At 35.4% G+C, this 15,590-nt stretch overlaps 1 protein-coding gene across 1 annotated transcript; it reads left to right on the top strand.

Moving 5' to 3' along the window:
* Positions 1–13,678: 13,678 nt before the first annotated feature.
* Positions 13,679–14,497, top strand: LOC108339621 (60S ribosomal protein L12). The gene has a single exon (XM_017576782.2). The coding sequence runs from the start codon at positions 13,763–13,765 to the stop codon at positions 14,261–14,263; it is 501 nt and encodes a 166-aa protein (XP_017432271.1). The 5' UTR covers positions 13,679–13,762; the 3' UTR covers positions 14,264–14,497.
* The last annotated feature ends 1,093 nt before the right edge of the window (positions 14,498–15,590 follow it).

Raw genomic sequence — 15,590 nt, forward strand, 5'->3', positions numbered from 1 at the left:
GTGATAGAATTAGCTTTTTAGGCTAGAAATTACCACCAATTTGAAGTTGAACACTTCTAGTGGCATGCATTCAGTAAAATAGCAATGCCCTAGGTGCTAGAAACGGTGGAGAAAAGGAGAAAGTGACTTACCGATTGGAACAAGAACCCGTTTGGTCCGTTACAGAGCCCTTGACGCAGTGAACGTTTGAGCACCACCTATTCAAAAATTGAACGGTTCAACAGGGTGGTATTTTAGAGAGAAGGCAGAACAATATTTAGAAAATGAGTTTTTAGAGAGAGAAGGAAAAAGTTAGCAGAATGGAAAGCTGACTTAGGAGAAAGACCCCTGCTAAGGTTATGTGCCTTTGATCTGATGGGCCTGGCTGCCTCCAACTAGGGCTCAATAACCCTTTTTCCCTTAATTAAATTTTTATCTCCATTTACGTTTTAATGTAAAAAAAAATATAAGACTATTTTATTTGGGTCTTCACATTCTCCCCAACAACAAAAATTTTCGTCCTCGAAAATTCACTTATCAGATAGAAGGAACACCCTACTCTCATCACATTCTCTAATACAACTATCTATTTTGACTAAGATACTACTCCCCAACGATCTGACTAATTCGAAAAGCCATGCCTCTGCGTTAAATGCTCTAGTGTTCAATAATGTAGATTGGTTTAGCCATTATTCTCAAAACAAATCTAAACCTCTACGCCTCAACTTTTAAGTACCTTTCTTTCATATAACCAATCCTATGGTGTCTACCACACTGCTAACCACTTATCGATCTTCCGCTACTTCTTGTAAATCTCTTCTAAGACTTCCACTAATCTAGTCTTCAAATTAACCCTTGACTGATACGCATTTACCTCCTCTTGCTTCTTCTAAGAACCATCATACCACTAACTTGATCACTACCGCTTCTGATTTAACTACCGACTGTTGTGCTCTTGATCACCTTTAACCACATCCATTCTGAGGACTTCACATTGCTTTACTGATCCCCACTCTTGAGTAGCATAGTTTCCAACTATACTACCCCATTACCAAATTAAATCTTTACTCCGCTGCAGCGACAAAACCAATTTGAGCATTCTATCTTCACTTCGTTATCTCACTAACCTGAACCATATACAGTTCTTGATCCACTAGCCTACACTCATACTTAGATCTGTAACCTCTTCAACTTGAGATCACTAGCTTGATCAGTATCAAGCCAACTCATGATACATCTCAAACTAGGATGGTCCAAATTACGCTTTCTCAACCATTTTGAGAAACTCACTAGTTATAGTATCTCAACTATACTAATGAAATCACTTTACAGCTTCATTAGAGACCCCAATCTTCATATTCTTCAACCAACTCTTACTCAATCCTTATCAAACCAAGAACTTGAATCTTCTCTTTGTTCAAACCATCTGTTAACGTAACCTTACCTCTAGATTGCCACTATAACTCAAAACCACAGCTCAAATAGTCTCATTCGTCCATTGACCCACTCTTCCCATTCCAAAGTCATTAATACTTTCTCACTTTAAAGTTGACCCTGTAGCTTGCAACCGGAGGCTCACTTATCTTCCCTGCCTGATACCTGTTTCTTTCACACTGTCAATACCAAATTTCGTCCAGATTGATTTTTATTTTTATTTTTTGTTTTTTTTTAGTTTTATTCCATTTATATTCTATTTTTGTTCTAATATTATATATATAAAAAAAAACAAGAAAAAGGCATTTTTGTCTTTTAGTAAAATGAAAAAGAAAAAAAAAAGAGAAAGGAATGTTTGGGGTTAGGAGACAGGGTACGGGGTGTGCGTGTTGGGAGGGAGGAGCAGAAAACCGTGGCTGCGAGTGGCGGGGGTGGCAGAAACGTTTTGGTTTTTACGTACGAAATCAGTACAAGAGTTTGGGCACACAGAGAATTGGCACAAAATAAAAAAAAAACACCCAGAGAAAGCAGAGAGGGAGCAGAGAGGGGGAGCTGTTATTTTCGGGAGACAAAAAAAAAAGCAATAACGGAGGGAGGCTTCTTCATCTTGAAGCATTGTCCACTGTTGAGGAGGAGGACTCCATTTTACACGAGGAAGAAAAGGAGGAAGTCAGTCAAAAGAAGGAGAATCCATCTGAGATACAAGTTTAACCAAGAACAAACCAAGCTCCAGCAGGTAAACTGCCTTGCACCTCTGGGTTGATTACTGCATTCAATATCTCGGCTTTTGCTTGTTAGGTTGTGTGGGTCGTATATGATTGCTGTGTGTGTTGCATAAGATTGTTGTGTGAATACATGTTCTGGTCTGCAACCTTTCGCCGTCCCATAATACTGCAACATCCATTCTCTATTCTTTTGTCTTCAACTGTCATTCATCCCCAATGACCCCCACCATTCCTCACGGCTGGAACACAATCCAACACTCACCTACAACAAAAAGCAACAGGAAGTGGGAACAACATGGGGGCACGATGAAGGGAAGAATCAGGAAACCAGAGCTTCATCACGTAGCACCTGTTCACAAGAGCTTCATTATCACTATCGTCCCCCATCATTTTCAACCAAGGCCCTTCGAACCTCCATCACAGCCGCCTCCGCCATTGTCATCAACCTCGCCAGATCATTCAACCTCCACTGTCAAACAGCCTCCATCCCAACCACCATCAACTTTTTCTCTCGTCACCACGAAACCCCATTCACCTTCACCATCAATCAACTCAAACACCACCGAGACACCCTTTCGTGTCATCACTAAACTTGTCGTTGTCGGCGTGTTGCTGTAAAACTCAACACCACCGTGAAAACCCACAACCTTCACGCTTCCACTTCAAACTTCCACCACCTTCATATTCATCTTCATCATCTTCAACTACGCCATCCACTATACCTCCGACGTCTGCCCATCCCCCCGTGAACCCGTCATCCTCCTTCACGCCATCATCGCCGCTCCCCACTTCATCATCTTCATTTCCAAATCAGCCTTCACCTTCGTCATCACCGAACAACATCCACACACACCCGTAACAACCAGAAAACAACATTCACACACATGGCACCCATTACACAATCAAAGAAATGACGGTAGAAAGAGAGGGAGAGATCGGGGTGGTCGCCGACAACGACCTTGACGGCGACGCCCTGGCTCGTGGCTTGCGGCGGCCAACTTCGGTGGAGGCAGCGGCGTCGACGTTGCAGTGTGTGGAGGAGCAACTCCTTTTGGTCAGAGAGAAGGAGACATTGGTCTCATTTGAGAGGAACGGCGTGAATGGGTGAATGAGAATGGGAAGGCAGAACCCCTAAGGGAATTCTAGGTTAGAAACTACCCCGGTGGGCCGAGCCCATAAATAAACGCACGTTAAGCCTTTTTCGAACGTTCGTCGTCTACCTCCTCACCGAACGTCCGTCCGGCCACTTCTTGGACGGACCGTTTGGTGACCATTCCCCAACGAACGCTCGTCCCCCAACGAGCGCTCGTCATTTAGCCCGTTTCCCAACGTCCGTTCGCCAATTACCCAACGAACGCTCGTCCCCAACGAGCGCTCGTCATTCGGCCCATTTCCTAGCATCCGTTGACCATTCCCCAACGAACGCTCGTCCCCAACGAGCCCTCGTCATTCAGCCCCTTTCCCAGCGTCCGTTCGTCAACTCCGCATCGAACGCTCGTCCCTAACGAGCGCTCGTCATTAAGCCTCCTTTCCCGGCGTCCGTTCAACCTTCTCACCAACGAACGCTCGTTATCCAAACGAACGAGCGCTCGTTAACATTCAGCCTTTCCCGGCGTCCGTTCAACCTTCTCACCAACGAGCGCTCGTTATCCAAACGAACGAGCGCTCGTTATCCAAACTTTTCGACCAACCGTTCGACACCCCTTTTTATTTATTTTGGCACCCCCATTTTGTTGTTTTTTTATTTATTATTTATTTATTTATTTGCCTTTTTATTCATCTTATTTCATTTCATTTTATTTTATTTTATTTATCTTTTTTAAATATCCACTTATTTCAATATATATATATATATAATAATTTTACTTATATACACATAAAAAATAAAATTTACAAAAATATGTTATAAAAGGTTAAGCACATGTGTGATCGCACGCATCGTCCTTGTGCTAAAACCTTTTCTTCTTCTTTCCTAAAATTATAAAAAATATATTTTAAAGGTTTAGGCACATGTGTGATCGCACGCATCGTCCTTGTGCTAAAAACCTTTTCCCTTTCTTAATTAAAATTACAAAAAATATGTTTTAAAGGTTTTGGCACATGTGTGATCGCACGCATCGTCCTTGTGCTGAAAACCTTTTCTCTTTCTTAATTAAAATTACAAAAATATGTTTTAAAGGTTTAGGCACATGTGTGATCGCGCGCATCGTCCTTGTGCTAAAAACCTTATCTTTTCCTTAAGTAAAATACAAAAAAAAAAGTATAAAATCTTCAAAAAAACCCAAAAACATCAGCAATTTTAAACAACAAACAATCTTCCTAGCCAGAACTACGTGATCCTTGATTCTCCATCAAGAGTGGAGATATGTAGGAGCAAGGCTGGTCCTTGTCAGGTTCACTTCCCCAAAATTCCAAATTTATCCATAATCAATTTCTCAAACAATTCATCAAAAAAAATTTCCAGCACAGTTTCAAAAAGAACTACGTAACCCTGATTTCTCATTTTGAATGAGAATACGTAGGAGCAAGGTCAATCCTTGTCGGGCCCAAAAAACTAAAAAATATGCCTTATTTATTTAGAATTTTATTTTAGGGGATAGTTAAACATTTTGAAAACCACATCATATTCGTGCATTTAGTTAAAGGTACTGCCTTAGGGCAGACGTTGTAGGGTGCTAACACCTTCCCTACACGTAACCGACTCCCGAACCCAAAATCTGGTTTTCGTGGACCGTGTCTTATCGTTTTATGGTTTTTCCGTAGTTTTCCAGAATAAACTATGGTGGCGACTCCAAATCTCTTTTCAAAACCTGTTTCTTTTTGGATCGTCGTCCCGTCGCGATTCCGATTGCGACACACACCTAAACTCACTTCTGACTCTTGAAGATTACCAAACACTCCCAACTCATTCTCATATAATAACACCAATACTGTTTCAAAGAACTCGTCCCTCACAAACCACCAATCCACAATTATGAAAGCTCTTCATGCATACCTATTATTGACAATAACATGTTCACCATCATCCGTTGCGCTACTCTGATCCTCAAACTCCCTTGCTCACTAGTTTACTGAAAGAACACTTCCTTCATGACATTTGCAACCCGAAGATGATCACCTTTGAAGAACCTTCTTCGAAACTTCCATGACCCTGCAAAAACCCTGATAACTCTTCCCTTGCATAATAACCTTGTCATTCTATTTCCTCAACACTGTTTTCTACTCCACAAAACGACCATGCCCGAAATCACTCCTGATTGCTAAGACTTATACTAGACTGTGCCAATCTGTCCTCTATTTCTCTTCTGCGATTCTTCAACCTTGTAGTTCTCCCTATGATTATACTGAGTCCAAATATTATTGCTTTAACTCAACTTCCATCTTCCTCTTGCACTACACAACTTAAACAGGAACCACCCAAAAATTTCTGACACTGGTGTTGCCTAAGACCCAACTCCAAAGTGAATTCCACTTCTCCAAGTTATAAATTCCCATACTTGTTGCAGAACACCAACCAAAACCCTTACACCATAAAGATTTATCTTTTCTTTTCCACATATCCATGCTAACCTCTTTTGATTCTCATACCCCTTTTTCTTCACTTTCTAATTTGATCCAAAATTGATATATAATCGTTGACTTTTCTTCTTGAAATACGAAGCTTCTATTCAAGACCATAAAGCACTAGAGAACTAGTTTGAAACAACAAACCTCCCTTGAATCACACCTCAAACTTACGAAAGAACAACATCATCTCTTCTTCATTTGCACTTGACAAACATTTTGAATTCCCATAACACTTGCTTCCATCTTTCGCTCAACTATACTTGATGCACCGCCTTCGTTTTCCTTCCCTGTCAAGAAACCACTCCATATAAACTTCAAACTTGAGCCCTTAGATTAACTCCACAAACGCCACATCACTCAGAATTCTTCTTGCACTCATCCCGGCCAGATTAACTTAAAACCTTCTTCTTCAAGAATTGCCTTCTTCAACTCGGAATCGTCAAAATGCAAACCCTATCTTTAATCCTCTAAACCTCAAGATACCCTTAACCAACAACACCAATCCTCTGACCTTATCTGAACTTACCAACTCACTACCTTCTGCAATTCATCATTCAACATCCACTTATCTCTTGATCAAACTCAGCCGAACACTGAACGTCACCATAAAACCACACCCAAAGAAAATTAACTTTATCACAACATGTAGCTTCATAACTCTGAACATCTCAATCAACCCAAACTTCTCTGATCATTCTCGATACCCTCTTTAGCAACTTATACTGCAACCATCCTTTATCATCTGTTCTAAAACCTTTCTTCTCCTTTCTTCATCCACTGTGCTCTTAATTCTCTGACCTTATACTTTCTTACGGAACTGACATTCTGATGTACTCCTTCCTTCAACACTTGAAACCTTTCATCTTAGCCTATACTCAAACCTTTCTTCTATGTGAACTACTAATCTTGAAACATCCAACTAAACTTGACTCTGAATCATCCACTTGCTGAGAAAACTTAACCATCTCCTTCCAATTATTCACTTAACTTAAGATCCTTACAATACTTCATTCTTCTTCATAGACCTTATGTTCTCTCAACTTGAAAATTATGCCTTCTACTAATTTCTCCTTAACTCTACTCTATGCCTTATCCGACTGCTTCTCAAAATCTCCTTCTTCTACTTCCTTTCTTAATACTTATTCCCCTTAGTCCACTTTACAATTTCCTATTCCTTTCTTAACTTAAACTTCAGACCATCCACCACTTTCTTATTCAGATTCCAACCATCACTGATACACCGATCCATGTTACCAATCTCATCCAATGTCACTCCGTTTCTCACCAACACTTCCCTTTCTTCTAACCTCTGACGTTACTGATATACTAAACCAAACTGATTTCTCAAACCTTGCTACATCCATGCTTATCCAAAGCTTCTCTTAATCTAACCTTCGAACTCAACCCCTTTTTGTGAAACGTGCGATATCTGATCTTCTGACTTTGTTCTTGAAAACTTCTTCACCCAAAACATTACTTATAAACTCCAATATCTTCACTCGTCCTTTGAAGCCTAAATTCTAGACTTCTAACTCCTTATCTTCGAGGCAAAAATTTGTCTCAAAGGCTTAAACCAATTCTAATGAAGGTATACAACTCAAGTTGTCCTCGAGTCTGCATTCCTCTACCACTATAGAGCACAATACACTATCACAAAGGCAAAAACAAGACAAGAATTACTATTGAAAACAATACTAGAATCACCACCTTTACCTTTCCCCAAACTTTTAGAATTAAGAAAGGAAAATCATCTCTGATAAAAGTCATGAGTGTGCACCCTCATTACTCTTATCAAGACGTTTTATGTTCTCAAAACTTCAAGTTAGATACACACTCTACTATCTAGACTTGGAGGAAATGGTAAATCATACCATTTAGACTCAATTCTTCACAGAGAAGGCAAGACAAGCCCTCAACTCACAGGTCATCATAAGGACAAACTGTTCTGATACCATAAATGTGACATCCCAAATATATAATAACCACAATTATATAATATAGGCGTCAACATCCAAATAAAGAGAACAGTTAGAGTATGACTTGCAATTAAGTACGAAATTACAGTCATCCAAAATATAATATAGAGTTTTAAACTCAGACAGTTTTGAGTATTTAACATCTAAGAGTTTAGATATCTAAATCCTACGCAGACTGTGCAGCAGCATCATTCTCCTCCAGCTCTTGCTCCAGAGGTATTTCCTCAACCACATCTGCTCCTATCCAAGTGGATGATCATCGCAAAGAAAAACATACACAAACAGCACACAACACAGAAGCAAGGGTGAGCTAGATAAACAGACAGTAATCATACTGTTCAATCAATTAATATCATCGTGCTTAGCTACATATAAAGAACAAACAAGACATACCACTTTAAACCATGACTCTAACACTCAACACGACTCATCCGGATTAGTATAACTGTCGAACTATTGGTCGTCTTTGCACTTGCGTAGTTCAGCTGGCACTCCCCAATACTATGCAAGGTAAATCCCCCATCTGTCTATGTCTAAACTCTAAGACTATAGACGAGAACCTCCCTCTACTCTCACCACTTACACTGATCTCCTCTATTTGAGCATGAACAGTGCTTCGAGTGTAGGGATAGACATACCAGTTCAAAGCTCCATACAGTTATACAGAACAACAACACCCCACACATCACTTTCAATCATCTCACCCTGAGATGTCCACTTCATACTCAATTACATCATTGTAGTTCACATTCATATGTTTTACAACCACTCAACAACACCATACATACATCCTGGCAGTCAAACAACATCAATCAATCCAAATAGAAGAAGAAAAATGAGTGAGATCCCCTCCATGCACCAGTTTACGTTCATATATATATATATATATATATATATATATATATATATATATTATGATAACAATTTATATCATACGTTTCATATGTTAATATAATATATATCATGCTTTCCTAACTTATATTTCCATAACATTTAATAATATACATACATATATATATATATATATATATATATATATATATATATATATATATATATATATATATATTATGATAACAATTTATATCATACATTTCATATGTTAATATAATATATATATCATGCTTTCCTAACTTATATTTCCATAACATTTAATAATATACATACATATATATATATATATATATATATATATATATATATATATATATATTATGATAACAATTTATATCATACGTTTCATATGTTAATAATATATATATATATATATCATGGTTCTTATTTGGTAAACTACTTGTCTAATTTTCATCATAGTAGAGATCTTACTTTCCCCCAATTGGTCACCGGAGGGGGTTCAGATGTCTAAACGCATCAGACTCACCTTCGGCGCTAGCACATATGACTAGTCACAACGTACTGGACCAGGCCAGGGCTGCTCTATGATCAGGGATGTGCGAACTCAGGTTTTTAAGTCCCCTCTATCCTACCAACAAAGAAAGGCTTTTAACAAGTTATGATTTAATTATCTAAGTTATTAAAACTTTCTTACAGTGTTCTAAACATCAAATACCCAATTATATATATCACCCTTCCCCTCAAAGTAATCTTAAACAGTACCTGCCCATATACATGCTATCACAGAGCCCTTACTCCAAACCCTCCAACCAGAACAATTTCAACCAAAACAGATTAATTTCAACAGAGACACTTACAAACATAATTGCCACATGTACCAGTTCAACACCAAAACATAAATTATTTAAGCACAATTCCACAGTCTCAATTATAATTATCCAATAAAAATTAACATCTTATAACAGCTTCACAGTTTACTAGACAGGGATGATCTAAATAGTGCTCCTCACAGCAAAATTCAAAGACACCCTATAAATCACCCAATGGTGATAGAATTAGTTTTTTAGGCTAGAAATTACCACAAATTTGAAGTTGAACACTTCTAGTGGCATGCATTCAGTAAAATAGCAATGCCCTAGGTGCTAGAAACGGTGGAGAAAAGGAGAATATTTGGTATTTTAGAGAGAAGACAGAGCAATATTTAGAAAATGAGTTTTTAGAGAGAGAAGGAAAAAGTTAGCAGGAATGGAAAGCTGACTTAGGAGAAAGACCCTTGCTAAGGTCATGTATCTTTGATCTGATGGGCTTGGCTGCCTCCAACTAGGGCCCAATAACCTTTTTACCTTAATTAAATTTTTATCTCCATTTACTTTTTAATGTAAAAAAAAATAATAATACTATTTTATTTGGGTTTACACATAAAACATATCAAAATATAAAAAATTATAATTAAAAATTAAAATGTCAAAATTTAAAATTATTATTTTATTATTTATGGTTATTTTTATTTCAATAAGAAAACGAAATCTCAATTTAAATACAAACTGATTATAATACTTTATGTATTATATGAAAATTAATATTATTAAAATTATAAAAAGTAAAATTAATATTTAATTTAAATCAGCTCAAATCTCTTATTATCATCATCGATGATTCAAAGCTCATAAATCATTCTAAATCATCGTTATCCATTCTTTTCAAATTCTCTTGAACAAACACCATTTAAATGATGAATATATCCTCATCAATTTCTTTGAACATGAAATTCCTTTGAAACGAAGATGACCTAAAGGAGAATTTATTTGGAAGTTTGACAATTATGACAGTGGAGTTTGGGAATTACCTTTATTTATATATATATATATATATATATATATATATATATATATATATATATATATTCTTTTTTTTCTTATCTTCTATTCAGTTTTACTATTAATTCTATTCTTCTTTATCATAGATTCATTCTAATTTTCCTCTTCATCTTCCTCTCCCTTTACTATTCCCCTTTCCCACTTGCTTCAAAAAATGAAATGGACGTTAATAGAATTTAGTTTTTGCCCATCACCCATCTCTCTCAGAACACAAAATATACACTAAAGCGGAATACAACACTTCATTCCATGCCACTTTTAGGTGTCCCCGTAATTGCGACTCACCATGCATACCAACTGTTTTTGTTTTTTATCAACACCAAAGATAACTTATCATGGCTAATAATTACAATAAAAAAACAATAAACAATGCATATCACTGTGTTCCTTTTTGGTTCCTCATCACCGTAACATAGACTAATAATAATATTAATAAGTGGAATCATTTATATGGATAAGCACTTGACTAGTAAACCCAATTAAGGATATGAGACCACAACATTGATCATATTATGACTTTTAGCATCCATTTCTATCTTTATGGTGTGGGGACTAATGTTTAAGATTTATCTCCAATATTGCTATAATGTGGAATACTTGATAAACCATTCATCCACACCATGATTGATTGGAGTTCTTATTTTATTTAGAACTGAAAAATCTACTCATGGGCACCAAAAGTTTGATCCTTTTATGAGTAAAATAAAATCTAATTAAATATTATAAAATCAGTTTAAATTTTGTAAAATGAAATTTGTATTCAGCACTGTGTAAAACAAATTTTGTTAAAATAAATATTAATTAATGATTTTTTTATCATTTCAGAAGTGGATCTAAGTTTAACTTAATTTGATAAAATTTGTTTTAGTTTATGTTCATTTTTATACTATAAATCTATCTTATTTCTTATTTATAATTAATGTGAGAGTTATAACTCATGGTTGTAAAAGCATATTGAGAAGTGTGAATGTTTAACTTAATTTTACAAAATTAATTTATGAGGTTTACACCTACATGTATATTATAAATTATTTTTATATAGGTGTAAATTATTTTTATTTTTAGTCGATGCGAGATTTTTAATAAAATTTTCTGCGCATCTACATCGAGATATATATATCTTGTAAAACTAAACATTAATAAATTATTCGAAAACAACAACACATATTTTACAACTAACAAATATTATTGTAATAAATTTTAGATAATTTTGAATTTTAACATCAACCCAACCGTACAAATCGAATTATAAATAATCCCTAAATTTATATCTCAAATCAAAAGGAAATTTTCAACAATTAGTGAAATCAAGAACTCTCAAAGGGTCAACAACATTGCTTCCATGGATTAGCGAATTTTCGAATGGCGAATAAGAACTTATACAGAAGAAAAGCCGAAGCACCGAAGATCTTCAAAAAACGGACTTTATTTAACTTCAAAACGGTGAAGATGACAAGTGGATTATTCTTTAGATTCCTCCTGTTCTGTGATGGTTGAGTTATAAAGTTGTTTCTTATATTAAAAAAATCCACCAGACAAATATAAGAACTATGAATCATTCTCTTATAGGAATTGAATGATATAAATAGTAATGTGTGTCGAGTTAAAAAAACACCCGTGGTTAAGTTAAGAAGACAACTTATTAATTTTATGTGCCAAATGAAAGATTGATACTTACAGTTTCACATTATATATATATATATATATATATATATATATATATATATATATATAATGAAAAAAAAAATAAACATAAGTATCAGAAAATAATTTTTTACTAACACATCCTTTTATCTAAACAACTAATTCACAACCCTAAACCCTGACAATTATCTAAGAGTTATATTTTTAACTCTAGTTTTCAATATAGCAGTGTCTTATTATTAAAACAATATATCATTATAAATGTAAACTTACAAACGGCTGTAAATGGTTTTTTTACTTTAGTGTTAGTTTGAATATATAATTACATATTATTCTATATTGGAGTTTATTTTATTATTAACATACCAATTATATATGTGGATATGTAATTTTATTTTATTGTATTTTCATTTTTATTATTAAAAAGGATTGTTATTTTTCACGTGTCAAATTTCAGACTACCCCAATTCTGAATTTTGATAAAGAAAATAAAAGCATAAGAATGGAGGTAAGAAAATGAAAAAAAAAATTGTATAAATCAAAATCGATTGAAAGTCAGAAAAAGAAAGAAGATTCTGCGAAGGAAAATTATTTGGGCTGAGGCGCAACAAAAAGGCTCTTTATGTTTCTCATGCTATCTACACCCCTTTTCATTTAAAAATAATGTATTACACAACTTTTTTATTTGTTTTCAGTTTCCAACATTACAACAATAGTCTCTCCGATTAAATAAAAATAACTTTCACTCCTTAAACCGTATTTTTTTTTCAGCAAAACCTTGGTTGAAAATATTTCTTCAAAAAGGTACTTCCAAAAACACATTTATTTGTATTTATTGCAACTTGAAAACTATTTTAAAAAAGATAATTAAAGTTCATGTGATATTTGAAATATTAAGAAAACAAACACGTGTTCAAAAAGTATATTCTAAAATGTAAAAAAGAAAACAAAGGATTTTTTATTATTTTTTTCAGAATGCGTTCTTCACAATGGAAAACATTTTCTATTATACACATTTTTTTCTCAATATTTGAGAAAATACTTTTAAGAACATCATAGAAGGTTAAGAAAACAATAATATATTTCTGCAGAAAGTTTCTAAAAGACGATTTTATTAACATTTTGAAATTGTTAAATAAAATAAGTACTTTAAAAAATTCTCCCAAAAACGTTTTTATCTCTTTCACATACTAGGATGTACTTCCCGTAATATTGTGTTTTATAAGAATTTCGTAAAGTATTTTTTATAAAACAATTTATTTTATTACCATTTTAAAATTAATTTCCATGATATGAAACAAAGAAGACGATAAAATTTAAAAATAAAATTTTAGTTTTAAATATAAAATTTACAGGGAAGTGTGTTTAGCACAAAGGTTGTGTAAATAGTAGGATCCGACAAAGAACAGTTATTTTAAAATAGAACCCAATTTACGAAGAACCAAAAATAGCCCATTTCACTAGTGGACCCAAATTAAAGAGGCTAAGTGAAAAAGACTTATCTATCCATGGCTGTGCGCAAGAAGTTCAAGTGCTAGTTACAAAATTTGTTCTTACTCTGCCAGTGGCAAAATGGACCTTTAAAAACCCTAATTCCTATTAACCCTTATATATAACCCATTCTTAGTTTCTCCTCCCTCTGCTTCGCCTCATTCTCACTCGCAAACCCTAACACTCCTTCTTCCTCTTCTATTACTGCAACACAATGCCGCCGAAGTTTGACCCATCCCAGGTCGTCGACGTTTTCGTCAGAGTCACCGGTGGTGAGGTCGGAGCGGCGAGTTCGCTCGCTCCTAAGATCGGTCCTCTCGGTCTCTCCCCCAAGAAGATCGGAGAAGACATCGCCAAGGAAACTGCCAAGGACTGGAAGGGCCTCAGAGTGACCGTCAAACTCACCGTGCAAAACCGTCAGGCCAAAGTCACTGTGGTTCCCTCTGCCGCGGCGCTCGTCATCAAGGCCCTTAAGGAGCCCGAGCGCGACAGGAAGAAAACCAAAAACATTAAGCATAATGGAAACATCTCCCTCGATGACGTCATTGAGATCGCTAGGGTTATGAGGCCTAGGTCTATGGCGAAGGACCTTAGCGGCTCGATTAAGGAGATTCTCGGAACTTGCGTCTCCGTGGGATGCACAGTTGATGGAAAGGATCCTAAGGACTTGCAGCAGGAGATCACTGATGGTGATGTTGAGGTCCCTCTTGATTGAGGAGGAAGAAGGCTGTTACTCTTTTTTCTCTTACCTCTGTTTGTTTCGTGTTTCTTTTTTATTATATAAATTTGGGGCAACTATTGAACTTTTTGTTTAAGTTTATTTAATGTTTTGGATAATTTAGATGATTTCGAGAGATCTTATCATGGGCTTATTAGTTTACATCTGCTCATAAAATGATATGTTTTTCGATATAATTTTGTCAATGGATTGTAGTCGATTTTGCGTATATATTCTTGTGTTGCTCTGTTTGTTTTCATTAGTTAAGTTGGAATTGCCTGGAATTTAAATTTTCACACCTTGAAGTCAATCCATTGTTTTTTGGGATATACGTGTAGATTAAATCATATCGTTCATTGTTACGGTTATTAATTTCTATGGCATTTTGTTCTCTGTTTTTGTTTTGTTAGCATTCAGTTTATTTTTAATATTTAAGTAGTTTGATTTTGTCAGTTGATTTAGGGTCATAATTTAAGTGATGTTCCATGTAGGTGCGTGTGTTTTCTGGTTTGATGAAATTAACGTTAGACATTATTGATATTTGTTGAAATTGCTTGATGAAGGTCCTTGCCATACAGTTTCGTAAAGAAATTTTCAACGTGCAGATATGATGAGATCTACTGTGCTACTCGATGTGTGTGTATTTTCCTGGTTAACTGCCCTAGTGTGTGTATTTTGAGAATTATGTTAGTGTGTAGTTTGTAGAAACAGTGCCAGATGCTCTCTAGCTTATATCAGATTGTGTTAATGTTCAGTATTAAGCAGTATTGAATCTTTGCGCAATCAACATTGAAGATACTGGATTACATGAGATGTCTAGGTTTGAAATCTGCTTTTTATTTCATGCATATTGGATGATGCTTTTCCTTGACAGTGAGGCTTAGTGTGGGTTTCCTTTATTTTGGTAATTGTTTTAGGGGATTTAGATTTAAGCTATAATAGTGTTTGTTGATCATTGCCGTTTTCCTCATATTTGTTTGTACTTTTTTAATCGTTTACATTAGTTGGTTGCGATGCATCATGCGTTTCCTGGTATCTTGTGAGAATTGCTGTATTACTTGTGAGTGGTAAGTTCGCTAGCTGATTGTAGATGCCTTGCATAATTCATTGCCCCTATATCTGCATTCTTTATACAACTTCCTTCTAGCATGTTTGTTTTATGCCTGAGTTTTCTCAGTGCACTCAAAGTGATTTTGTCATATCAATTTGCAAACTTCTAATGGCTTCTCTTAACGCGTAGTGTTTTAGGATTTTGGTGTATGACATCTGAATTTAAGGGTTCAATATGACATTGATGTGGCGTGCGGGTTTTGGTGTGTTTTGC

Source organism: Vigna angularis, chromosome 5 (assembly GCF_016808095.1).
Source record: "Vigna angularis cultivar LongXiaoDou No.4 chromosome 5, ASM1680809v1, whole genome shotgun sequence".
Lineage (NCBI taxonomy): Eukaryota > Viridiplantae > Streptophyta > Magnoliopsida > Fabales > Fabaceae > Vigna > Vigna angularis.